At 42.2% G+C, this 27,199-nt stretch overlaps 1 protein-coding gene across 1 annotated transcript in view; it reads right to left on the bottom strand.

Annotated features, from left to right (window-relative positions):
* The window catches only part of SORCS3 (sortilin related VPS10 domain containing receptor 3), a 612,970-nt gene that overhangs the window by 409,550 nt on the left and 176,221 nt on the right, over positions 1–27,199 (bottom strand). Inside the window, exon 2 of the mRNA XM_012450168.3 lies at positions 4,948–5,015. Within this exon, the coding sequence (XP_012305591.2) occupies positions 4,948–5,015 (68 nt within the window). The remainder of the gene's footprint in view (positions 1–4,947; positions 5,016–27,199) is intronic.

The following is a 27,199-nucleotide window of genomic DNA, read 5'->3' on the forward strand; positions in this document are numbered from 1 at the left end:
CTGGTTGCTTTTCTAATAGCAGAATGGCTCACATACTGCTGGGCTACGGGTGGGAACAATAAAGCAAGAGGAGAGAGGTGAAGAACGAAGGTCTACCAATTGAAGGGGATCATCCTTTGCAAATGATTCCTGTTTCCTCTCACGCCTAGACAACTGCAAATTAATTTACCTCTGTGAGGACCTTAGTCTAGTAGCCAGAGGAGAGCTCCTGCACAGACCTTATACCTGCAGACACCTTGTACCTGTGGGGACCGCATACCTGTGGTGACCTCACACCTGAAGTTCCTTTGCCATGTGTATTTTGTTCTGAAGCTGATCAGTCAGGGACCCTTGATGAACAGTCATGCTTGGGACAGACAGACAGAAGCTGGAAAATTCCTTGCTAACTCATTTCCCTCCAAAATGGAGTAACTTAAACTTTTTTAAAAACTGTATTTGCTTATTCGTTCAAGTGCTCATGTCCAAGACATAAAGAAATGAGTCCATGAAGTGATTTACCAGTCAGAAACATAACTCCTGACCAGGACGTATGTTCAAAAGTACATATTTAATAACCTCAAGCAGTGGATTAATTGGCACTATCAGAGTTTCCACTTCCAGAGAAAAGTGATGTCCTTCTTCCCTAATTGAGGACCATGAATGCCAACAAGGGAGGCAGAGATGCACGTGCACCTATGAGTACAGAGAGCATAAATATGGCACCAAGCCATGCACCATATGCGGTTCTAATGGAAATGAGAAAAGTGTGTTCCTCCCTTTGAGTCCATAACACCAGCTTACCACATGACAGCAGCCTACATTTGTTGGGAATGGAAGAGACATGAATAGGAGGGTTATCTCTATCTAGCTGCAGAGTTTCCATTTTTGAGAATGACTATATGACACTGTGGAAGGAGGCTCAGATAAAGAGCCAGGGAGTGTTCCTAATCTCAGCCTTATTACTCAGGTGACTCAGGGAAAGCCCTGGGTCCTTTAAACAAGTCAGTCCCCAGCCTCATTAATTCTCTAAACATGATATCTTACAGGTGAAGTGTTCTTTGACTAAGGGATACAACAGATGGTTGTGCTAAATGACAAATTTACATAACCACCATGATGGTGGTAGAGAAAGAACTTTGGCCTCCACCAGTAGAAGAGCACCAAGGTATTTGAGAAAGAATATCATAAGGGCACAAGACACTGTTAGACAATTTAATGCTTTTAAACAGTCTTTTGTCTATTTAGTAGTAGATGGCCTCTGAATTATTAATCCAGTGAGGCAAATCATTGTATCACATTGCAACCTGACAGGGGGTGTCATCTTGTCATGGCAACTGCTGTTCCAGGCTTCCTGGTTGTACAGAACACTGAACAAGAATCACCAAATTCAATTTCAACTTGGTTAAACATGTTAGGCTGAATCATGAAGCTAAAAGGGTACATGTTTCATTTAGCTTCTTTTCTCTGCACACTGTATTAGGAAGGGAAATCATACTGCTCTAGGCTCTAACTATAAAATATATCATTATCAGACAGGAAAAGAAGAGATACAGATCTTTAGAATATTCATAGGAAAGACAGTAAAAAGGTAGAAGACTCCCGATGAGGCCCCAGCAAACAGGGAAACCCCCAGAAAGCTTAGGAGCAGTCCCTTTTCTCAGTCACACTCTATCCAGGGGTTCCTAAGCTAGGCTTTATCAGGTCCGTGAACCTCCTGAAACCTAACACCAAAATATACTCATATATGATACTGATCAACAGGGAAAGCACATAATACCCACCAGCTTTCCAAATCCCCAAAAGGTCACCCCATATGGAATCTGTGATCTGTAAACTCCCTTTGAGTAACTCCCTTTGCTTGGGCCCCTTCTGTGAACCTGGCCAAACCCCACATCCTTCTGACCTGGCCCAGCACTCAGTTGCTCTCTCTGCCTCCTGTCTGGCTCCATCCCCTCCCACAGACCAGCCTCACCCGGACTTTGCCTTGTGGTGGGGACATTTCTCCCCTTGTCAAACTGCATCCCTCCCTTTGTGCCAACACCCAGCTTGGAGAATCTTTTCTATAAAAGAATATCTTTGACTACAAAGAAATTGGTATTTCAATTCCTCCCAACTAGCACAAGGGACAACATTCTAAATCACTTTTCTACCCTCCCCAACCCCGGACTTTCATCCTCAAAGATCTCTGCTAATTCCTAGAGAACACAGACTACACCCCCTTGGTGTTTTATCATTTCCTGCACATGCACCTCTGCAGCAAGAGATCCTTAAAAACAAAGTCAATAATGGAATGAAAACTATCCAAACACAGGGTTACGATGATCATTAATAATTACAATTAAGTAAGCACTTCCTACATGTGAGTTACTAGACTGTTTTTACATTTATTTCACTTTATCCTTAAAACAACCCATTCATTAATTTATTCACTAAGCAAACATTTATTAAGCACCGCTTGTGTGCCAGATACTCTTCTAGGTGGTGAGAATACAGCACTGAATTAAAGTGGAAAAAAAATTCCCTCTCTCTACAAGCTTAGATATGAGTAGGTGTGGGAAGACGATAAACAAACCAACGAGTAAATATTTATCATGTCAACTAGTGATAAGGCCTAAGAAAAAAAACGTAGCCAAGTGATGAAATGTAGAATCCTGGGGAAGGATCTCATGATAGGTGACCTGAGATCAGAGAGGGGAAGGAAGTAAGGTGTCCACTCTGGCACCTGGGAGCATTAGGCAGAGGAAAAATCTGAGTGTAAAGGCTCTTGGGAAAAGTGTGATTGGTGTGTTGGAGGAACAGCAAGGAAAATGTAGCTAGAGCAAAGATATGTTCTGTGCTATCCCCAATTTATATGCAGGGAAACAGTCTTAGTGAAGTAGGTTGAATGATAAACTGCCTTAAAAGATATGTCCCCAACCTAACCCCCAGAATTTGTAATGGAGCCTTATTTGAAAAAAGTTTTTGCAGATGCCATTAAGTTAAGGGTCATCCTGGTTTATCCAGGAGGAGCCTAGATCCTCCAGAAGAAGCGTGGCCCCAACACTTTGATTTCAGACTTCTGGACTCCAGAAGTGTGAGAAAAGACATTTCTGTTGCTTTAAGCCACTCAGTTTGTAGTAGTTTGTTATGGCCACCCTGGGGAACTAATACAGAGAGATTAAGTAAAATGCCCAAAATTACACAGCTTGGTGGTGGGCAAACTGGGACTTCAATCCTGGCAATTGAACACCAGAGTACCCTTATAGACACCAAGCTATATACTGTCTCTTGGTACATGCTGATGAATATACTGGCTCTTACAATTGTGAGAAACACCCTTTATAACTTGAAGGTGTCTAGCATTAAGCAACTGGCCTAGGTTCCTATACTTGCCTGACCTGCTCCTAGAAATAGCCAAACCTTTTCTGCAACATGGGGTACTAGGAATAGCTGTTTTCCAATATAAAGATAGAACTTTCTGGCTGGTTTCATGATTTGACCAAGCAGATACCACATGAATGAGGCTTAAAGTATCATACAGCATCACTGTGCTTGGGCTTGAAGGAATGTTTCTGAGGCTCTAATTCACTGGGAAGTACTGTGTGAGTAGAAATAGTCATGCTTTCATTTGTTAGAGGCATGCTGGTTACTTACACCTCTGCCAATTTTCACTGAGCAGCAAAATTAGGTTTTAGACATCCTGTGAAAATTAAGGCAGGCCTCAGTCGATATGAGCAATTAACCCCTAAATATTTAATAGATGCTGTGACTGCTCCCTCTTCCCTGGAGAAAAGCTCTGCCTAGTTCTCTACAAACAAACAGGTCAGATGAAGAAGCATTTCACAGCCCAGTCTCCTCTGCTCCAAAACCCCAGGAAACCCTTAGGGCAGGACTCAGGGACGATGATGCAGCCATATGCATGGTTTTTTGTGACAGGTTCCTCTCCAGTATTGACACATCACAAGATAAATGGGAGAAATTGCACAACACCTCAAGTCTCATGGACCTAGCAGAGAGAGTGAAGCACCAAGTCCCCCAGTGCCTGATGAGACCCGCTGTCGCCCAGTGTGACTGCATGTCAGTGTGGTCATATAAGTGTGTGTATTTCCATGAGGAAGTATACATAAGAGTGTGTAACACATGGGTGTTCCCTGTCCTGAGAAACTCCCAGTTTCATAGCTTTATTAAAGTCCTCTCTGACTTCACTCACCGACATCCCTCTTTTCCTTTGTCCTGTGGGCACAAGCATTGCTAAAAGGGCTGACTTATCCACTAAGCACAAAAGGTACAGCAGCTAGACTCACAATATTTTTAAAAGCCCCAAAAATGTTTGATTTTACAAATTAAAGAATGAACAGGCTGAAAAAAAGTGTTTTAATATATGCTATTAATGCAGTTGTCTTTTTACCGGTGTAGTGGTAAAACAGACCTTTTAATATCATTTTATGGGGAAAGGGGCCCCTGAAGGCAAAAGTGCCTGGGAATCAGAACACCATCATGTGGACTTGTATCTGTATATCTGTATCTCTTCCCATATGTATCTGTCGCCATGGTACTGGCTTCTCAAGAACCACAGTATCTTACAGATGCAAAGGGCTGGAGACAGTCCTTTGGCCAAGACTCACATCCAAGGCAAGAATCCCTCCTACAGCAGGCATCCTTATCAAGAACCTCTACTCAATCTCTCGTGCATGTTTGTCTGATCTCTCTAGCCAGACCCCACCTTCTTCAAGTAGAATGAGACACTACAAAAGCACAGAAGAAAAGAGACGGCCAGGGCAGATGTGCAACAGGTCCCAAAAGACACAAGCAGGGCAGAAAGGGAATTCACAGGTGGGGACCATCAGTTCCACCTGGAGCATTAACATGGGCTTCCAGGAAGAGGACAGATCTTTGGTTCCTTCCAACCCACGCTTCCCAACTGCTTGGCTTGCATTTCTCATGTGAGCCAAGCCAGGGTGGCTCCTTAAGAATCTCTAATACACTTACCTCCAAAGTGAACTCTCAGTCACGCTGCCCAGGTTGAAGTCATACAGCTTTGTCAGGATAAGTATGACCTGCAAGGGGTTGGGGATAGAGGGAGGGGAGAGGAGCAAAGGGGGGAGAAAAGGAAGCTTACTTTAGTTTTTGTAACAATATACAATGCATCTCCTATCACCCAGAGGAGGGCTTAGTATTTATCCATTGAGTTGAGGGGAATTATAGGATCAAGCAAGGGGAAAAAAGTTATTAACGTAATGCATCCCTGTAACTGGTAGCATTTATTTTAATCCTGACAGTGCTTTGCATTTGAAATAAAACATGCCAACAGGAATTAATTGGCTATTGACAGTTGTTTCTCCACATCTGTCCTCCTTCAAGGTCAGGCACAGGCCAGCTGGCTTTGTTCACAACCAAGGCCACCCAGAGATCAGATGATAAGCTTGCTTTTGATCCAGAGATGACTCTGATTATTTAAAGAATTGGACCTAAAATGGTAAAAAGGAAGTGGGCCTGATTCTATCTGTCTATAAAAGGGGTTCAGAGAGATTCTGTGTCTCCATCAATAGGGCCTTGGCAGGCAATAAATACCTGAATACAGGCAGGCCTACTCCCCCTACATCCCCTGATACCAACTGCCTTCGACTGTGCAGCATCTGCCCCCGCACTATGGAGTAAGCAGATCATTGGACTCCATTGGACTCCACAACCACTTTCTTGACACCAGTTGAAGTTAAGTAACCCAAAAGGAAGCTGGACATACCAGAGAACTGAAGCTGCCTGTAATCCCATTGGTGGTTTTCTTAACCAATCTTGGGCTGGCCAGTCTGTTCCCATGCCCCTTCTCTAGCTGGGGACTTGGCTATCTGATGTTGCCCTGCCTGCCCCTCATGCATCTGGACAGTGGCTTAGGCATAACTCCGCATCTAAAAGGATGCTAAGCGCATGCACCTGAATCAATTTTAATCAAAACGCAGGTGCATAATATACATTGCCTGCCTGCGTGATAATCCAGTTACACTTAATTGTGTTTATCTAAATTTAATGCACAACTCATTTTACTTTTTTCTGCTCCTTCCCATTCCACAATTTAACTTCCTTCAGTTCATTTTCACAGCAACCATTAAATTTTTTCTGAGATAATGAATTTCTGCTACCGAGATGGGACTTTCCTATTCTAGGTATCCACTTAAGATTAAAGAAAAATAATCAGCCATTATATTGAACATTTTTATGGCACTTAACTAACAACAAAATGCTCACTTTGAGATTTATTCTCATCCAGCATTCCATGGGGTCAATCAGCCCCATTTCCATTTCTTCTTTATAAACTAAGAAAAAAAATTAAAGGCAAGCGATATGACCCATTATGTGGCAAAGGTGACTGGGACATTCAATTTCTCTGAGATGAGGAATGGCAGGTTGGCAAGAAACATCATCAATGGCATGGCTATTTGTAGAATAGTAGAATTTACCAAGCTATCTGTCCTAGTACCGCAGCAAAAATCAAAGAGTATATATTAATAGCATACACCAGTGGCATGGCTATTTGTAGAACAGTAGACTCTACCAAGCTACCTGTCTTATTACTGCAGCACAACAGCAAGGAGTGAGGAACCACTGCAAAGAATTGTTCTCTACAGTCACTTAGAGATCTTTGCCCCTCCCATTCATAACTAGTTTTCTTGTTTATTAAAGCCAGAGACTAATAAAGACAATAAACTTATCCATAGCCTCACCAGACAAATGTCTAGCAACTTGTCAGATAATTTGTTTGTTGAATCAATGTATAGGGTACATACATACACACACACACACACACACACACACACACACACACCAGAGTTCTTCTGCCCTTCATTTGACCTTCTTTCATGTATAAAGTTACTCTTAAAGTCACTATGTAAAAGTATGGGAGGCTATGTGCAGGCCATGCCAAATTCTGGAAAAAGTAAAAAAAACTCAAAACTGATCTACTAGGAATGAGTCAGAATGACCACCTCAGGCTCTACAGGAGCAAGTCAGACCACTTCATTTTTTTTCCTCCAACATCAAGCCTTTAGGGAACATGCCTCCAAAAAGTGTAAAATCCATGTAGAATGAAGAAAGAGATGATGAGGATAAGAGTTTCACTTAATTAGCAGAGCTTCCAACCACTGGATCTGGAAAACTCTTCTCCTTACTCAAAGCCTGGGCCACCCTACTTTTTTCCCTCCCTCCTTCCATCATTTCCTTTCTTCTTCTATTGAATGACTACAATATTCTAGCCACTGGGCTATACATGGGGGATGAAGAAATAAATATCCAGATTCTTCCCTCTAGAAGCTCACAGTCTAATCTAGTAGGGGAGAAACCTAAGAAATGAGCAGGCAATCCTGATACAGCGTGATAGGTGCTGTGGTGGGGAATGCAGAGAAAAGTGGGGAATGTTGAGGCACCAAATACAGAAACTAGATAAAGAGGTCAGGGAAGCGTTCCTAATGGTGAAAGCCAAATTCATACCTAGAAAGAGTAGAAACTAACTAGCTAAAGGGGGATGCTGAAGTGTCGTTACACAGAGGAAGCATCATAAGCAAAGATGCAGGTGTTCTGTAGATAAACCATCCAAGAGAATACAATCTCCTTAGTTTCTCCTTCCCCTCAGTAGCTGCCATGAGAATATGCCTCTCAGATCTCCCCCTGCAGGAAGCATAATTGACTAAGCACTCAAGCTGCTGTGCTCTGAAATTCATTGCTACCTTCTTGCCAAGTCCACACCCCACAAAAGCTGCTCTTGGCCAATGGTTACAAGCAACAGGAATACTAGGCAGACACATTCCTGGGTGACAGGACTCCTCTGATGCATGACATTGATGCTAAGATCTCCTAACAGCCTTGCTGAACGTTCCACAGAACCTCACTATGGTCTGAGATGCTCCCAGCCAGCATGCCTTCCTTCCTTATCCATTTCCTTCACTGGGGGGCCAGATCTCTATCTCAGCCCAGGAGTTGTCCCAATCTGCTCTGGTTCCTTTCCCATTTTCTCTCACAGGCATTTTTCCTAATAAGTTTCTCAGACATCTTATTTCATCTTCATGTCTGCTTCTTGGAGAATTCAGACTAACATATCCTTCCACATCTCTATGAATATTACTTCTGCCTTCATGGTAGATAGTTTCAATTTTACCTCTTAATTCATGCAACTTCTTGATCAGAAACCTTTATTGGCTTCCTCTCCCAAAGGATGAAATCCAGACTTCTTAGACTGGCACACTTAGACTCCACAGTCTGGCCCATGCATACTCTCCCAACCATTTTTCCAGTTTGTAAAAACCTGTCCTCTGTTTTAAACAATCTAAGTCTTTCAAGGTACATCAGGTGAGACAAACACATTCTCACATCTCTGCTTTCTCTCATCTGTATCATTATATCACTGCCTGTGCCCCATCCTTTCATTCTCCCCTGTACCTGCCTGCCTGAAGTTGGAGAGAGTCCAAAGCCCACCCCTTTCAGGTGGCCTCCCAGGATTATCCCTGGGAGGATAATCCCTGGGAGTCAAAAATGTTCTCTACTGTGAAGTCCTATTTTGCTTAAAATGGAGTCATGCAATTTATCACAAACACTATCTTGATAGTTTCTGGATGTTACATGAGTGGCCTTCTCAACTATAGTCGAAACAACTTAAGGTCGGGATTGTGTTTGGTAATTCTGTCTCCTTCACAGACAAGCTTGGCATATCGAAGGTTCTCACAAAATAATCATTTTTGAGTAAATGAAAGATATTGATGTTGTGTTGGTAAATCACAGACTTCAGTAGATGCTATTAAGACAGTCTGTTGCTCTCATTTTATAGGGGAAAAAAATGGAGCCCCAGAAAAAGGAATATGATTCAAGGTCAAGTCTCAGCAATGTCTCACCTTGACCAAGTGCCCCCAAGGTAGTGCTCTTCCCATTCCATGAAAGCTGGAGCATAAGAGCCGCTGGCGAGCCTGTTAAATGCTGATTCCATGGCCCACCCCCAGAAAGTCTGACTCGATGGAACCTGAGTAAGGGTCAAAAATCTTCCTGTGGCAATCAGAGGACCACAATTCCAGAAAGGCTCCATCATACCATGGTTCCTTTCTCACCTCTGTGCTACAGTGACACCACCTACTCCACCATGGGGAGATCCTAATCTAGCAAAACACTGCTTCCTTTACATTGAATTTAACCTTACGAGTAAAGCAGGCACTGTGACACGTATGAGGAGGATACCTCAGCGAGGTCACACCAGTATTCCCTAGAGGAAAAGTCAAAACACCAAGAATTATAGGCTGAAATTTCCTTCCCCCCTGTGTTGGAGCCCAGCACAGAAGGACATTAATAGAGCCTTGAAGAGATGATAACGTAACTTTCAGACTTAAGACATTCTATGCCAAGCAAACAAAACCAAGAGCAAGAGAAAGCCTGTCCACCCCTGTCCTCTCCCACTACTCAGAGCCTTCCAAAGGCCACTGATGAGGAGTGAATTTTCAGGGAAGAACATTGAAAGCAGATGCAATAAACCCACCTACCAAGCCCCAGGTTGTTGGGCAAGTGCTTAGACAAGAAAGAGATGAGAGTGTGGCTCAGGAAACGCAGCGGAATGGATGTGGTCAGCAGGACAGTGGAGAGGGTAGTCCTGGATCTATAGCAAAGCCTGACTTGATTCCCCTCCAGCTGACGGACCCAGAATGAGAATGGGACTCAGATTCAAAGAAGGAAAAGCAGGAGCTAACATTAATTGCTCTCCTACTATGTGCTAAGTACTGCACAGGGCAATTCTCAATCCTCACCAAAAAAGCCTTTGAAACAGAGCAGGTATTATATAATATCTCCCATTTTACAGATAAAGAAACAAGCCCAAGGGTTAAGCAAACTGCCCCCACAGCACACAACCAGCAAGAGTCAGAGCCAGCATTTCTGCCCATGCCTGTCTGACTCAACCGTGCCTGTTCTGCTCTAACGCAATGCTACTCCACTCAGTGAGCATTTATGTGGGCTTCTGTGCACAGCAATAAACAGAAATACAGAGAGGAGAAAAACACACCCTTGCCCTCAAGGAGTGTATCATTCATTCATGAATTCCACAAATATTTACTGAGCACTTCTTAGGTGAACTAAAAAGACACCTGCTAAATTCTGCAAATCAGGAAGAGATCTAGGGCTCAAGGCCCAGGGATAAAGATAACTTTTGTTTGCTTTATTCTTAGAGACAGAAATAGAAAACAGATGTGTAATGAGAAAAGAACTAGGCAAATTGTTGGGAGACCCAGGTTTACCAAATAAGCTTTGTCAAAATACTACTTTTTTGACCTAACTGGTTATGATCCTGGGGGGATTTTAGACAGAAGGAGAAATAAAAATAAATTGGAATAATTCATGAGTAATAGCACTTCTCTCTTCTTACAAGCTGCATACACATATACACACACAGAGAATAGCAGAGAAGTCTGTGTGTGTGTGTGCGTGTGTGTGTGTGTGTGTGTAGCTGGAAAATCACATTTACGGAAGTACATATAGGCACATATTAACTATTTTAAATTGGCATCTGATATCTTATTTGGAATAACACTGTTCATATATCTCTTACAGCTTTTGTCATAGTGGTATAATATGATTTCTCTGTATGTCTGTCTTCCCTGTTAGACTGTGACCTCCCTGAGGTCAGAAATCAGGTCTCATTTGGCTCTGCATTCTTACCACCGAGCACAACAGCTGACACATGGCAGGTCCTATACAAGGTCCTTTGGATGAATTATAAATATATGGCAGTAAAAGAAGGGATGAGATGATAAATGTAAGACAAAGGTATGGATAATGTACTATAAGATTTGAGAAGAGGAAGCAATTAAGTCCAGAAAATGTGATTAACGAAGTCTTCATGAAGGAGGGGTTATATGAGCTGGGTCTTAAAGCATGGTAAGAATTTCTGTATACTGAAATGGAGCTCGTCTGCTTTATTTCTTTTCTTCTTTTTAATTTGGACAGGGTAGATAGAAAAGATCAGGGCGTGGAGCAGCATTCTAGTTATGAGAAGCTGCATGGAGATGGAGCAGTATGGGCTGTGTTGAGCGCGCCATGATATATGCAGAATCCACTCAGAGACACGGCAAAGCTGGGCCAAGGTGGGAAATAAGGCACAAAAAGGACAATGGAAGGGCGAGCAGGAGAGTGGAATTGCACTTGATGTAGTCAATAATGATTTGATTAAGAGTTTTACAAGAGTGAAGAGGGTGGTGACAATAGGAGACTAAATTATAAGGGACCACCATAAATAAGGTGACAATAAGGCACATAGCTGGCCTCTTACAAAATCAGGTACATGTAACTATTTTAAATTGGCATCTGACATCTTATTTGAAATAACACTGTTCATACATCTCTTACTGCTTTTGTCATAGTGGGATAATATGATTTATCTGTATGTCTGTCTTCCCTGTTAGACTGTGACCTCCTTGAGGTCAGTTGGTGCGATCTTTGTTGAGCATCCACCTCCAATTTTTGTGCCCTCAAGAACCTAGTAGCTTCTTTTGCCCCCGAATGCTCAAGCCAGCTTCAGATACACGCAATACCAGCAACTAATGCCTTTATTTCTCACTTTTTCTCTCTTTGATTCATCTATTCCTGCCCAATGCCAACCACAATATAAGAATCTTGGTAGTAAAGTGATTTTTTTAAATAGTTTCTCTAGTCTTGATGCGAGGATACACATCCCATTTTCTATGTGAGAGGAAGTACCCACACTCTGAAGTTTCGGTCTCTATTCCATCCAAGAATCCTAAATATCTCCCGGTCTAAACTCACTCACCCTCTGCCTCCTGGATGGAGCTTGCAAGACCAAATGGAAAGAACACAGCATCTGAAACCAGAGGGCTGGACTCAAGAAATCAGCCTTGGCACATGCTCCTACATAAACCCGAACCACTCATGAACATTTTCAGAACTGGCCGTGTTTTACTGAAATGGGGTAATGGTAAATTTTCCCTGCCATGCTCACAGCATTGCTGATTCAAATCAAATAAGGAATGCCAGCTTGCTTCATAAGCTGTACTGTGCAAACATGAGTTATGAGTGTGACAGTCATTCTTCAGGAGACAAGGGCTCCTAGTTGCTCATATTTGGTGGAAGGGTTTCAGTTTCTAGAGTTGCTGAAATCCTTCTTAAAAAAATGTTCAACCATTCTAGACACTAACTGCAATACAGGAGACTGCAAATCAGAGCCAGTGTTCTCACTGGCACCTCCACTCAGCTTTGGAAGGCGGGCAGAAAGCCCCAGGGGATTCCTGTCCTCTGAAAGGATAATGCGTAATCTGCAAATTCATAAATCACTAGGACGCTCTGGCTCGTGAGCACATTCAGTGAAGTGAGGACCTTTAATGCCTGTAAAATTTTACTCTGAAGGAAAATTACTTTAGTTCATTAAACCTTCCTAAAATATTGGTGCCTTTAAATCCATACTCTCTGCACATCCACCTCCAGGTATCCTCACTCTTATGACATCACTCCTGCCCGGACCTGATTAATTCTTTGCTTTCAGCCAAGTGGAATAGGACTCATTGACTTTCTTTACCAGAAGTGGTAGACAATGGTAACATAAGCAAGAAAGTTGCTAAAACATACACTTCAGGGAGTGCTTGCAGGACTGTATGTTAAGTCTCAGCATGGTCTTGTGAGTCTTGGCATCTTCCTCCCACCTAGAGGAGCCTCCCCTGCAGGGAGTAGAAATCAAACATCTATAGTTCAGAACCCAACTGACCCACAGTATGAGAATGTCTGGACACCAATTGGGTGTCCAGAATAAGATAAACAGTGCCCACTGTACACCATGAGTTTATAATCTAGTTGGGAAGATGAGGAATTATTAATAGTACAAGAGATACCAACTTTGTCAGTGCCTGATGCAAGAAATTTTACAAAACTATTAACCTCTTTCCCTGGTTTGTTTAAGGGAGCATTACCAACTCTGTGATTCAGCATGATTCCTTTCTCACCTTATCCATAGCAAGCAAACCAAGTCTCCTGAAATGTGTTGGGGTGCACTGCATTGACCAATTTCAGGTCCTCATAATTTTTCCATTCATTCACCAAACTAATATGTATGGTATGCTTCCTTTTTGCCAAGTGCTGTGGAATCAGCAGTGAAGAACCAGCCTCTCTGCCCTCAAGAAATTTATATCCTAGCAGACAAAAAAAAACAAATAAATAGGTAACCAATGCAGTAGTCAAATGGCAGTGAGTGCTATGGGGAAAAAATAAGCAGGAAATAAGAGAAATAAAAAATAAGAAATACATTAAAAAGTGCAAACACGCAGGGGTGGTTCCAGGGTGGGCTGTGGAGTGGCAGGTAGGAAATGAAGGTTGTAGAAGTAAATAAGGAGCTCAGAAAAGGCCTCTATGAGAAATTGACACTTAAAATCCTGAATGAGGTGAAGGATGAAGTCACATGGCTCTTTTGGTAATAAATATGACAGGCAGAAGTAGCAGCAGATGCAAACATCCAAAGGCAGGAGTGTGCCTGGCATATCCAACGAACAAGAAGTTAATAAAGCTGGAAGTGAGGTGAGGGAGATGTTGGGAGAATGAGATCTCACTGGACATTGAGAAGCACTGTGAGAACCTTGGTTCTTACTTCAAGTGAGATGGGAAGCCACCAGAGGATTTACATGGAGGACTTCGATCAGGTCACTCTGGTTGCTGTATTTAGAAAGGTCATGATGGGGAAATGCAGGGGAATTCCAGGGGAAATGCAGTGTGGACGGGGCCAGAGTAACAGCAATGGGGGAGACAGGTGAAGAGGGCCAGGATCTAAATATATTTTAAAGATAGAGCCAAGGAGATTTGCTGACAAATTAGATATAAGATGTGAACATAAGAGAATAGTCAAGGACGACTCTCAGCATTTGAGCCTAAGTGGCTGGAAGCATGGAATTGCTGTCTCATGAGATGAGGACCACGAGAAAAGAAGGTTTGGAGGAAAGATTAAAAGTTGAGCTTTAGACGTTAATTTTGAAATGCCTAAGAGATATTCAAATGGAGAAGTCAAACAGTGCGCTAGATAAATGAGTCTGGAGTCAAGAGAGTCTAGGCTAGAAAAACCAGTTTGGGAGTTGTCAGTGATTGTATGGACATGTAAGACATGAGTCTAGATTCAGTCACTAAGAGACCAAGTGTGGATTGAGTAGAGATATGAGGATTGACAGCTGGGGCATGTCAGCATTTAGGAATCAGTGAAATGAGGCAGAAAAACCAGTCTGTTTGGACCTCTTGAAATTGGCACAAGGGATATTTGTGTCCTGTGTGAATGCTCACCACATGGTGTTTACTACAGAGACTTTCAAGCATCAGATGGACAGGATGTCATCTTCTTTTGAGACCACAGAGGCTCTTTCCCCAGTTACCCCTGTGTTTGCTCTGTGAGCTCCTGTATAGAGTGGCCATTGTGGCAGAGATAAAGGCTTTCCTTAGGCTCTCCATGGAATCTCCCTCACCAAGGCTGATGTGGAAATAATCACTGCTGGGTTCCCGATCTGCCAACATAAAAAAACCAATGCTGAGTCTCAACATCGTGCATGGTGGCAGGTTGATTGCATGGCACCCCTCTCATCTCAGAGAGGGTAATTTCTTCTCACTGGAATTGCTTTCCCTGCCTGTAGTGATTATGCTAGCATCAAATATTTTAATTTCAGATTGGCTTATTCACTGTCATGGTGTCCCATACAACATTACCTCTAACAAAGAAACTCATTTCACGCAAATGAAATACAGTCACTGGCATGTCCATGGAATTCACTGGTCTTACCAAAACATGATCACCTGGAGCACCTGGACTGATATGATGGTTGAATGGACTTGTGAAGACTCAATGACCATACCAGCTGGGAGCCAACACCTATGTGAGGCTGTGGTGCTATCCTCTAGGATGTGGGTCCAACCAAAACATGGTCCAAATACCAAGGTCTGAACATCAACAACCAAAAGTGGGAGTGACGTCTCTCCTTTATCACACCCAGAAAGACACCGCAGAGTATTTTCTTCATGTCCCCACAACTTGGGCTCTGTTAGTAAAGAAGTCTTGCTTCCCAAGGATGGCATTGTCACCAAGAGGCAAAATACCTGTTTGTTTGTTTGTTTGTTTGTTTGTTTGAGACAGAGTTTCACTCTTGTTGCCCAGGTTAGAGTGCAATGGTGCGATCTTGGCTCACTGCAACCTCTGCGTCCTGTGTTCAAGCAATTCTCCTGCCTCAGCCTCCTAAGTAGCTGGAATTACAGGCATGAGCCACCATGCCTGGCTAATTTTTGTATTTTTAGTAGAGACCATTTCACCATGTTGGCCAGGCTGGTCTTGAACTCCTGATCACAGATGATCTGCCCACCTTGGCCTCCCAAGGTGCTGGGATTACAGGTGTGAACCACCGTGCCTGGCCACACCTGATCTATTGAACTGGAAGCTGAAAGGAATATCCATCTGTTTTTAGCTTCTCATGCTACCACTGAACAAACAGATAATGAAGGGGTTACTTGCCAGTTGGGATGATTTGGCCCTATTGTCAAGGAAAAGAGAGATGGTGTTTTACAATGAGTACAAAGAAAATAATGTCTGAAATCTATTATTATTATTATGTCTTTTATTAATTTCAAGTGTTCCTATTGTTTTCAAGTCCTGAAGTACAAGTTAACAGAAGACTACAGTGGTAAAGGCAGAACTATTAAGGACTAAGATTCTCCAGGAATGATGGTTTGAATTATTCTATCACACCACGAGGTGGAAATCCTTCACCCTCTGAGGTATTTGCTAAGGGCAAAAGAAATATCAAATGGGTAGCTGAAGAAGATGGTCTATCAACTACGCCTCAAGACTAGTAACAGAAATGAATATAATAGCAATTATGCATATTTCTCCTTGCATGCTGTATGTGTGCGTGCACAGAGATGAGAGAGCGTGAGAGAGTAAGATTCCCCAGTTCCACCCCACGCTCCATTACCTGCTCGCTTTCTGTGTTCTGACTGAAAAATCAGAGTGCTTAACTGTTCTGTGACCCAGCCAGCTGCAGGTTTTCCCCAGCAGGCTTGAACTCACACTGGGCTCTTGAACATTCCCAGGAAATGATAAAGGTATCTAGGTTGTTGTCCAAAACACTGAAAGAAATAAGTCCTGGCCCTGAGCCAAGTGCCTTAAACTAACTCATAAACTCCTTTCCCTGACCATGTTGCTTGGACAGACCTAGGTAGATCACCCCTTTTCTCTTGCCGTCTGTCATGAGAATTGCTGCAGCACTATAGGTAAGTTCCCCTAATACATGCTTTGCACTGTCACCCTGGCATTTAGTGCTTCTTTCTTTGGAATCCCAACTGGCCCTATCTTGGTACCATTTGGGGCACTCCCTTGCGAGAATTTCCCTTCCACCACTTTTGGTGTAATTCCAGCCACAGGTTCAGCAGGGCAAAACAGATGGTGGCCCAAAATTACTCTCTTTTCTCCTACTCTCTGTTTCTTTTCTTTTATACAAAGAATGTTAGTGTTGGTTAATTTCACAACTACTTTAGGTCATACGATATCCACATAGGATTGTAACAGGACTACAAAAGCAATTAACATCACCCAGAGAAGGTACAGCAACTAATGGAACTTGATGTATCTCTTACAGCAACTAATGGAACTTGATGTATCTCTTTCTTGATAAAGAGTGACAGTATCCTCATGGTATAAGTTGTGGCTGGGTATGGAGGCACATGTCTATAATCTATAATCCAAACACTTTGGGAGGCTGAGGTGAGAGTATCATTTGAGCCCAGGAGTTAATGACCAGCCTGGGCAACATGGCAAGACCTTGCCTCTACCAAAAATAATAAACAATTTTTAAAAATTAGCTGGGCATGGTGGCACATGCCTGTGGTCGCAGCTACTCGGGACACCAAGGCTGAGGCAGGAGGAACACTTGTGCCAGGAGATCAAGGCTATAGTGAGTTGCATTCACACCACTGTACTCCAAACATAGGTGACAGAGAAAGACCTTGCCTCAAAAGAAAAAAAAGAAGTCATTGCATTATATTAGGCAGAATCACAATGTTAAATATGAAAAGAGGTTTGAAAAGAACACTCACAGTAGCCAAAGGGGTAGACTGTGCTGTTTACTCTCACCCTACAATCCTGCCTATGTATGGCAGGTAACTAAGGCCCTGCAAATTACATTTCTAAAACTCTCCTGTGAGCTGGCTTCAAGATTAGCTTAGCCAATAGAAGGCATTAGTGGGGACTGGCAGAGGAGGGAGAAGTGACCCTCTCCACGTTTCTGGCTTCTGATGTGACAGCACATCAGCAGCAACAGACCTGGTGGAAGCAACGTGGATGGGTCTCAGTAATCAGCAGCATAGGCTCCCAGGTTCTTCTGATGCACCTCAGCACACACAGCAGGAACCTGGATAAAAGAGACCCTTGGCCTCTAGTACTGCTTCCTCTCCTGGGCAGTGGTATGATGGTTCCTGCAGTTACCGATATTTGAGCAGCCTTGCCTTTCCTCTTTCTTGCTCTTCCAGCCTTTCCTGCACTCTTAACTATCAATTCCTGCATTCAATCTCTTCTTTTAGAAACACTATGCAGCCACAAAAAGGAATGGGATCATGTCCTTTGCAGGGACATGGATGAAGCTAGAAGCCATCAACTTCAGCAAACTAACATAGGAAGAGAAAACCAAACACTGCACGTTCTCACTCATAAGTGAAAATTGAACAATAAGAACATATGGACACAGGGAGGGGAACCACACACACCAGGGCCTGTAGGGGGCTGGGGGTGCTGGGGGAAGGAGAACATTAAGACAAATACCTAATACATGTGGGGCTTAAAACCTAGATAATGAGTTGATAGGAACAGCAAACTACCATGGCACATGTATACCTACGTAACAAACCTGCATGTTCTACACATGTAGCCCAGATCTTAAAGTAAAATAAAATTAGAATTAAAATTTTAAAAAGAAATATCTCGAGTTAGAGGCCCTGGCTGACACAGAACAGTCTGGGAGATACAAAGAAACCAAGGAGAGCGTGGGTTCTGAAACCGAGTGAGGAAAGCATTTCAAGGAAGAGGGTGACCAGCTCCCTGGAAAGGGAAATACTGCTGACAGTTTATCTACAAGAAAGATCAAGAATGGACCACTGGATCTGGCTAGTAATCTAGTAGCTAGATTACTTCAAAGGCCTTCAAACTAACTCATTTACTTAATTTCTTAAAAAATTCTCTGGTGGCTTCTCACTGCCTTTAGGATCAATCCAAATTCCTCATGGCATAAAAGGTCTTCCTCAAGCTGGCCCTATATGGCATTTTAAACCTCTTCTAGAGCCACTTTCCCAAATGACCGCTGAAATTTAGCCACGCTAGAATACCCCTTCTCCCATTCAATTTTTCTAGGCCTTTCCCTACGCTCTTCTCCCTCCTCTGAAAGCCCTTCTCTTGTTCTCTACCTGATGCCCCCTTCCTCCTCATGCTTCCAGATCCAGCTCAAGTATCAACACTCTGATGTCTCCGCTGTTCTCAAAGACAGAACTGATTTTCCCTTAATCTGTTTCCCTAACTTGTTGTACATACTTTCAATTTTGCTACTCACTAGACTATAATTTTCTATCTGCATGTGTATCTCTGCTGCTAGGCAATATGCTCCTTCAGGACAGGAACCCTGATTTTCACATCATCAGAGTGTGAGAGTATTATTAAATGTTTCTTTGATATGGCACCTATTAATCAATAGAGATACAACAAAATTCTTGAGTTTAAAGTATAACCAGAGGTGTTCAAAGGAGAGGATGAATCTGAGCTGAGGGGTCAAGACATCCTCACAGTGGATGAGAGGCTTTAGTCAGATCATAAGAGATGGAAAAAGTTTAAACTCTCAGCCTTCTCCTTTCTGGGAGCAATGTTTCTCAAGGATTTCTTTTCCTTACATAAGCTAGTCTTCCAAGCCTGTCCAGGGGGAGAGTTCAAGGTGATTTTGAAATAACTTTGAGAATGTCCACAAGAGGATAAGGAGAAAGGGACGCAGGAGCAGAGAGGGAAGATAATGAAAGCAATCTTCTGAAATCAAATCGTATTAAGTTTCGAAGAGCTATCATTCTCTAAGGGCCACTAGAGAAGACAAAGGTATCTTGTTTTACTGTGTTTCACTTGATTGTGCTTCACAAGATACTGTGGTTTTCTATTTTTCCAAATGCAAGGCTTGTGGCAACCCCATGTCGAGCAAGTCTGTTGGCACCATGTTTCCAACAGCATGTGCCCACCTTGCGTCTCTGCGTCACATTGTGGAAATTCTCACCACATTTCAAGCTTATTTGTTATTACTATGTCTGTTGTGGTGACCTTTGATGAGTGATATTTGATGTTACTTTGTAGTTGTTTTTTGGGCACTGTGTCGATATAAAACAGTGAACTTAATTGACAAATGTGCTCGTTTTGACTGTTCACTGACCAGTTGTTACCCATCTCTCTCCTTCTTCCTCAGCCCCCATTATCCCATTCTCAGACACAACAATACTGAATTTAGCCAAGTATCAACCCTATAATGGCCTCTAAATGTTTAAGTGAAAGCAAGAGTCACACCTCTCTCACTTTAAATCAAAAGTAAAAGTGATTAAGCTTAGCAGAGAAGGCCCATTAAAAACCCAAATAGACTGAAAGCTAGGTTTCTTGGACCAGAGTTTCCCAAGCTCTGAATGCAAAGGAAAAATCCTTGAAGGAAATTTAAAATGCTATTCCAGTGAACATATAAGTGAAAAGAAAAACAGCCTTATTGCTGATATGGAAATAGTTTTAGTGACAAAAGATCAAACAAGCCACAAAGTTCACTTAAGCCAAAGCCTAATCCACAGCAAGGCCCTAATTCTCTTCAATCCCATGAAGGCTAAGAGAGGTTAAGTGTCAGAAGAAAAGTTTGAAGCTAACAAAGGTTGGCTCATGAGGTTTAAGAAAAGAAGGAATGTCCATAACATACAAGTGCAAAGTGAAGCAGCAAGCGCTGATGGGGAAGCTGCAGCAAGTTATCAGAAGATCTACTTTACGTCATTATTATTAACTATACAATAGATTTTCAATGTAAACCAACAGCCTTCTATTGGAAGAAGATGCCATCTAGAACTTTCATAGTCAATGCCTGGCTTCAAAGCTTCAAAAGACAGGATAACCCATCGAGGCTAAATCCAGTGCTCATTACCATTCCAAAAATCAAAGGGCCCTTAAGAATTATGCTAAATCTCCTCTGCTTGTGCTCTATAAATGCAATAGCAAAGCTTGAATGACAGCACATCTGTTTATAGCACAGTTTATGAAAATTTTAAGCCCACTGTTAAGACCTACTGCTCTAATAAAAATATTTATTTCAAAATATTACTGCTTACTGACAATGCACCTGGTCATGGGAGATCTATGATGGAGATGTACGATACTAATGTTGTTTATATGCCTGCTAAGAACATGGTACATTATCCATCATGTACCCATGAGTCAAGGAGTAATTTCACTTTCAAGTCTTATTATTTTAAAAAATAAATTTCATGAAACTATGTTGCCATAAACAGTGATTCCTCTGATGAATCTAGGCAAAGTAAATTGAAAACTTCCTGGAAAGGATTCACTATTCTAGATGCCATTAAGAACATTAATGATTCATGGGAGGAGATCAAAATACCAATATGAATTGGAGTCTCAAATAAATTGATTTCAACTCTGATAGATGAGTTTCAGGGGTTTAAGACTTCACTGGACAAAGTAACTGCAGATGTGGTAGAAATAGCAAGAACTAGAATTACAAGTGGACCCTGAAGATATGTCTGAATTGCTGCAATCTCATGATAAAATTTAAACGAATGAGAAATGAAAGTAGTTTCTTGAGATGGAATCTATTCCTGGTGAAAATGCCGCAAACATTATTGAAATGACAACTGAGGATTTAGACTATTTCATAAACTTGGTGGATAAAGCAGTGGCAGGGTTTGAGCAGACTGACTCCAATTCTGAAAGAAGTTTACTGTGGATGAAATGCTATCAGACAGCAACACATGCTACAGAGAAATCCTTCATGAAAGAAGAATCGATCAATGCAGAAAACTTCATTGTTGTCTCATTTTTTGAAAATGCCACAGCCATCCCAATCTTCACCAACCACAATCCCGATCAGTCAGTAGCCATTGACATTGAAGCAAGACCCTCTACCAGCAAAAAATATGATTTCTCAACTAAAGTCTCTGGTAATCATTAGCATTTTTAGCATAAAATACTTTTACTTCAAGTACGTACATTGTTTCTTAGATATTATGCTACTTAACACTTAACAGATGGCTGTATAGTGTAATCATAATAGTTATGTGCACTGGGAAACCAAAAAACTTGTGTGACTTGCTTGATGGTGATATTCACCTTATTGTAGTGGTCTGTAGCTTTATGGTGATATTCACCTTATTGTACTGATCTGTAACCCACAATATCTCTGAGGTATATGTCTGTATACTCCTGTACCTAATGGGGTGTAGATGAAGGAAAACACTAGATCTCCAGAAAAAAATCACAACTTAATTTAACTACATTTAGACAAGAGAGAAACAAATACAAGAAGGACCAAGGTGGGCATGCTAACATTTACTGAGGACCTACTAAGTGCCAACCACTGTGCTTGATGCTTGATGTATATTATACAGATAATGGGTATAACCATTATGAAAGGAAGAGAGCATTATCCACATTGCCTAGATGAGGAAACTGCCCAGTTCATGCAAGTAGGAAGAGGTGGGAGTCAGCACCCAAACACAGGTTTATCTATTCCAATATGATCCAAGGGAGAGACAAGATATATAAAAATTAATAACCATTAGTCATCCTTACTTAAAAGTGGGCCATTGTTAAGAAAGTACTTTGCAGAATTTTGTAACTGAATCAGGCAAATGACAAATCAATGAAATGAAAATGCGATGTTGCTGAAACAAGGAGACTGTGAAAAATGGCTGTTGAATAGTGGGGGGTTGTTCTGGTTTTGTGTAACGAGCCATTAAAAATGAATTAAAAATCCACTCACTCTCATTCCCTAAGGGATTTTGAAAATGAGACAGTCATTCTTGGAAATGATTTAGGCAGCATTCAGTCCAGCAACAGGGGCGGGGCTAGATGACCACACAATTCCTTGCCAATTTCTGTATTCCATAATAATGTCTCATCAGAACATGGGTTAATTCTCTCCAAAAATGTGCCATTAGGTAGGAGTCTGAGTTCATACCTTTCTGCCTGTCCATCACTCCATCCATCCAACTGCCACTAACACCACCCTGAGGAGGAGGCCAAGGGCAGAAACAGAGGTGAGCTAATGAGAGAGGAAACTAGCTACAATGCCATTAATGTGAAGCCTCCAGAGATGATCATCAACACAGAGGAAAATATTAATATAAGCAACCTGTTTCTTTGAGAAAAAGTGAAAGCATTAAACCAGAAAGTTTTGGTGTAGAATCCAGGCTCTGCCACTTTTGTGTGACCCGAGGCAAGGGGCTTACCCTATTGAGCCTCAGCATCCTCATACTAAAGTAAGCCAAGATCACTCCCTTCATTCAGTTGTTTTGAGAATTAGCTAAAGGGTATTGTACTGCCAGGCACACAGTAACCCATCAGCATGCATTAAGTTCCTTCCTTTCCCTGTCTCTGAGCAAACCAGGTCATTTGCCATTTGAGTGGGGAAATGCCACGTCCTCAAGAAGGGGCATGTCACTTTAGTGGTGACAACCTGAATCTCACAAAATAAACAGTAACCTCATCAGGCCTCTCACTGATGCAGAGATAAAAGCCTGGAATTCCCTGCATGCCAATGCTTGGTTTGTGTGGACGTGCATTGACAGCCTCCGCGATGGGAAGATCACAGGTCGATCCAAGTCTATTCTGCCTTGTGTGTGATCCAACCCACTTGTCTCTTTTCATTTCAGGGGCTGTCTCTGCTGGTCCAGCCTGCAGGCACATACACTTTCCTTTCTTCTGCAGCTTCTGTCAGGGGCAGTGCTCCCTCTTGGGTATCAGGAGCTAAAAGAGCTCCCAGCCAAACAATTTCAGCTGCTGACTCCAGTGAATTTCCTGGGGATCAGCAACTCTCCAGATTGGAAGCAGTCACTAGCCTGAGCTGCTTCAGATGAGGGCAAAGGCAGGTGCTTGGCTAAACTGTAAGATGCTTCAGGATCAACACATCTGTTTCATTTGTAATTGTATCTCCAGCACCTGGGACAGCACTCAGAACCTCCAGCACCTAGGACAGCGTTCAGCACCTCTGTTGTAAATAATGGTGACGTGAATAAACTATCACTCAATTCATGATTTGGCATTCATCACAACTCACCTCCTATTCAGTCCTACACATTACAACAGAGTCTCTCTTACACGCAACACATCATGCTTGGTACTAAGGGCATGTAAGGATGAGATGCAAAGTTCCTGACCTAAGGCACTTTCAATGCAAGAGGAGAGAGATGCTTATACAACTCCCTACAAATAAAAGTTTGGAACCAGTCTGACTTACACTAGGTTGGAGACATTCTACCCATTGTCTTCTGAGGCTAGAGCTTCAGGTACATAGAGAAGAAGATGGTGATGCCTATTGGGGCCAAATAACAGTGGTTTTAAATCCCAGGTGTGTAAGTTTTCTATTGTTGTTGTAACAGATTACTACAAATTTTAAACAACACAAATATATCATTTCACAGTTTTGGGGGTCAGAAGTCCAAATTGGGTTTTACTGGCTATAATCAATGTGCTGGCAGGACTGTGTTCTACATTCCTTGTGGAGGCTCTAGAGGAGAATCTGTTGTTTTTCTTTTCCGAGCTTCTACAGGCTTTCCCCATTCTTTGATTTATGGTCCCCATTAGTCTTCAAAGCCAGCAATGGCTGGTCAAGTCTTTCTTGTATGGTATCACTCTGACAACTGACTCTTCTTATTCCCTCTTCCCCATTTAAGGACCCTCATGATTACACTGTACCCAGCCACATAATCCAGGACAATCGCTTTGTCTTAAACTCAGCTGACTGCAACATTATTTCCACCTACCGTCTTAATTTCCCTTCGTCATGTGACCTAATATATCCACAGGTTCCAGCAATCAGGACGTGGGTATCTTTTGGAGGCCACTATTCTGCCAACTACACCAAGTTAAAGAGATTCAACTCGACTCAGTAAATACCATGAAGATCTCTAATGAGCTTAAATAAGTGAATGACCTTTTAGGATCTTCACTTTGGAAATGAAATGGCCAGGAGTATGAAGGGTGGATCAGTGAAGATGAAAAGCAGAAAGTCTAGTAAGAAGGATACTGCAATGTTCCAAACATAAGAGGTAGGAAGTCTGAACTGAGGCAATGGCCTTGGGAAAGGAGAGAAGGGAGGTGGAGGAGGGAATCCCTTATGAAAAAGTTGTTGCTAAAAACTGCAAATGGCACAGAATAGAAAAAAAAGGAGGTGTCTCTGAGATATCCAAGAAGTTAGTATAATTCATTTTAATCACAAGCCTATGTTTGAAATCCAGCTCTAATACTTAGCGGAGAACCATTTAAGTGTTCCCATGGCCTAAACCTCATTTCATGCTCCAGGTTGGCTGCAGTGGTTTCCAACCTATTTCCCCAAACTTGTGCATCCTCCCTGTCTTTGAAACCTGCTCTTGGCCTAGGTTCTCATTATGCCCTATTTTGTCCTTACTTATTTGCCAATTGGTCCTGTAGGCATGTTTGTTACTCCCTGTCCAGTGCCTTCAGAGAGTCTCCTTTCTAGCCTTACTATCTCCTAGCCTCACCCTCATGTCTCATCACCTCTTTAGTTCCTCTCACAAACTGCTTACCTGGATCTCACCTTGCTCAAAAGAATGTTCTTTCTGAGTTGGCTTTGGTCTAGGTCTTAACCCAGAACAGCAGATAACAGGGCCATGGCAGCCATATCCCAAGACGTAAGAGATAAGGAGCCACCCCATTTATATGATGGGAAGTTGGCAGAGGTGTAGATTTTAATCTATCCAAGCTCTTAGATACACACTTGATTAAAATCCCCAGAGGTCAGTCCCATATATCACAGCAGAATGACCATTCATTCAAGCAGGAAAGTGGTCATAAATCCCAGACATTAGAGGTAGAAAACTTAGAGTGTAATGAGGGCCATGCCAGACTCTGAGAAGAATTGCTCCCCTCCAGTGTTTTGCAGAGGGTAGCATTCCTCTAGCAGCCTCACCAGTATTCCCACCAGAAAGTGATCTGGATTGCCTAAAATAACACAAGCCTGGGCTTGTCTTCATATAACTCTTTAGAAAGGAGCAGAACCTCCAGCGGCTGATGGTGGATGATTTAAGAGCCCTCTCTCGTGTAGCCTAGGACGTAACAACAAAGAACACATAATTTATTTGTATTGATTCACCAGCACACATTTGATCATATCTCCTTGTCCTTCCTTTTGCTAAGAATCCATGGCCACCATCCTGAGAAATTTATCTTTCGCAAAATACCTCTGTCAAAGTAAGTTCCTCACATATCTTAGCTACAGCAAAAGAGTCCATGCCAGGAAAACTTGCCAGGGAAAAGGGGAAAGGGACACAGTTGCCCTTCTTGTGTGTTGACTCTGGTCTAAACAATCTCCCTCCATGATAGGAAATAGAAAATGTGTGCTTGGGAATTAAGGTCTCAGTTCTGAGACCTGACTGTCAGATACAGATACAGAAACTCAGGACAGAACAGATTCCTGATATAGAGGAACAACCATCACAGAGGAGCTGATCAGACTCCAGGACTAAGAGAAGGAATAAAAAATAAGGGGTAGAAACTAATGCAGACCTTGCAGTAGACTGGGATGGGATGCAAATGCCCAAGTGTTTGAATGACTGCTGTCATTAAACCTTGAAGTTCCATTCAAGGTTATTTCATTCCAGTAACCTTGTACACAGCACCTACTATGTACCTGGATCTGCTTCAGAAGCTGGAATGTGTTTCACAGTTTTTTCTCTCCCAAGACTTTCAACCTAATGGGGGACAGACAGGCAAGTAAGCACATAATTGATTTAATGTGGTTTCAGTGCTAACAAGGGCACTTATTGTGCCAACTCAAGGATATTAGTGAATCTTCCAATCCCATGGTACAGAGGCTCCTTCTACCCCAGAATAGAACGGAAAACAAAGCGAGAAGTCAGGAGAAATGGTTTTGCATTTTAAGAAGCCTGATCAACTTGGTGGGCACAGGGGACTTTAAACCTGAGGTTGAATATGTAGGAGGAAAACAAAAATGACCCATGTGCTTTGAAATAGCTGAATGTTTTGGTGTTCTACAGATAGATGGCAGCAACAGACTCCAATTTTAGCCTATTTAGTTGCTCTGGGTGGTAAGGAGGCATCTAGAAGACCCAAAAAGGAAATAAACCCTCACCAGAGTCCCCAAGAATGTGTACATGTTCTCTTCCTGCCCTTCTCTGCCTACCAGCTTCCAACCACCCACTCTTTAAGCATCAGTTCAAGCCCTGTCCCCAACAGGGAGTTATCCCTCATTACCGCAGTCCACACTCATCTCTCCATCTGTGGCCCATTATATTTTCTGGTATCTCCCATTCCACATGCTTATCTTACAATTTGACCCCGACACATCCTCTGTTGAAAAATGGGGTCTATGTTCCTCCCTTCAAAGTTTTGTGACTGCTTCAACCAACAGAGTATACAGAAAGCCTGAACTTGCTGAAGGTACACAGTGTGGAACCTGAAGATGCAGCCAAGACTGCACAAGCCAGAGTAGGAATACTAAAAAATCTAAGTCTTTGATGATATCATTTGAGCTGGTGGATCAAGGCTGCCCTGAAGCCATAAACATCTAATCTTTCTGTTCAGTCAATAAATCTTTCTTCTGTTTCAACGTATTTGTGTTCCTGTTATACTTAAAATACTTCTCCCACCCTTTTAGCCTCAGATCAAAATTACTTCTACAAGGCCTACCATCACTTCTCCAGACAGATTCTGTTGCTCCTTCTTTTACATAACTATTGATACATCTTAACATTATAGCAACTTCTTATTGTACTGTAGTACGAATATTTATCTTCTCTCACTACATTGTGAGATATTTAAGAGCAAGTGTTGAGCCTCTTGATTTTAGGGGGAGTCAAAAATAGTTCACATTTAATTTGATACAAATATTCTAAATAAAATATTGACAAATTCAATCCTTTATAATTAAAAGAGCATGACCAAACAGAACACAGGGCTGCAGAAAAGCAGAGTATTTTGTTCATAGTA

Source organism: Aotus nancymaae, unplaced genomic scaffold (genome assembly GCF_030222135.1).
Source record: "Aotus nancymaae isolate 86718 unplaced genomic scaffold, 86718_ANA_hifiasm-v0.15.2.pri h1tg000010l, whole genome shotgun sequence".
Lineage (NCBI taxonomy): Eukaryota > Metazoa > Chordata > Mammalia > Primates > Aotidae > Aotus > Aotus nancymaae.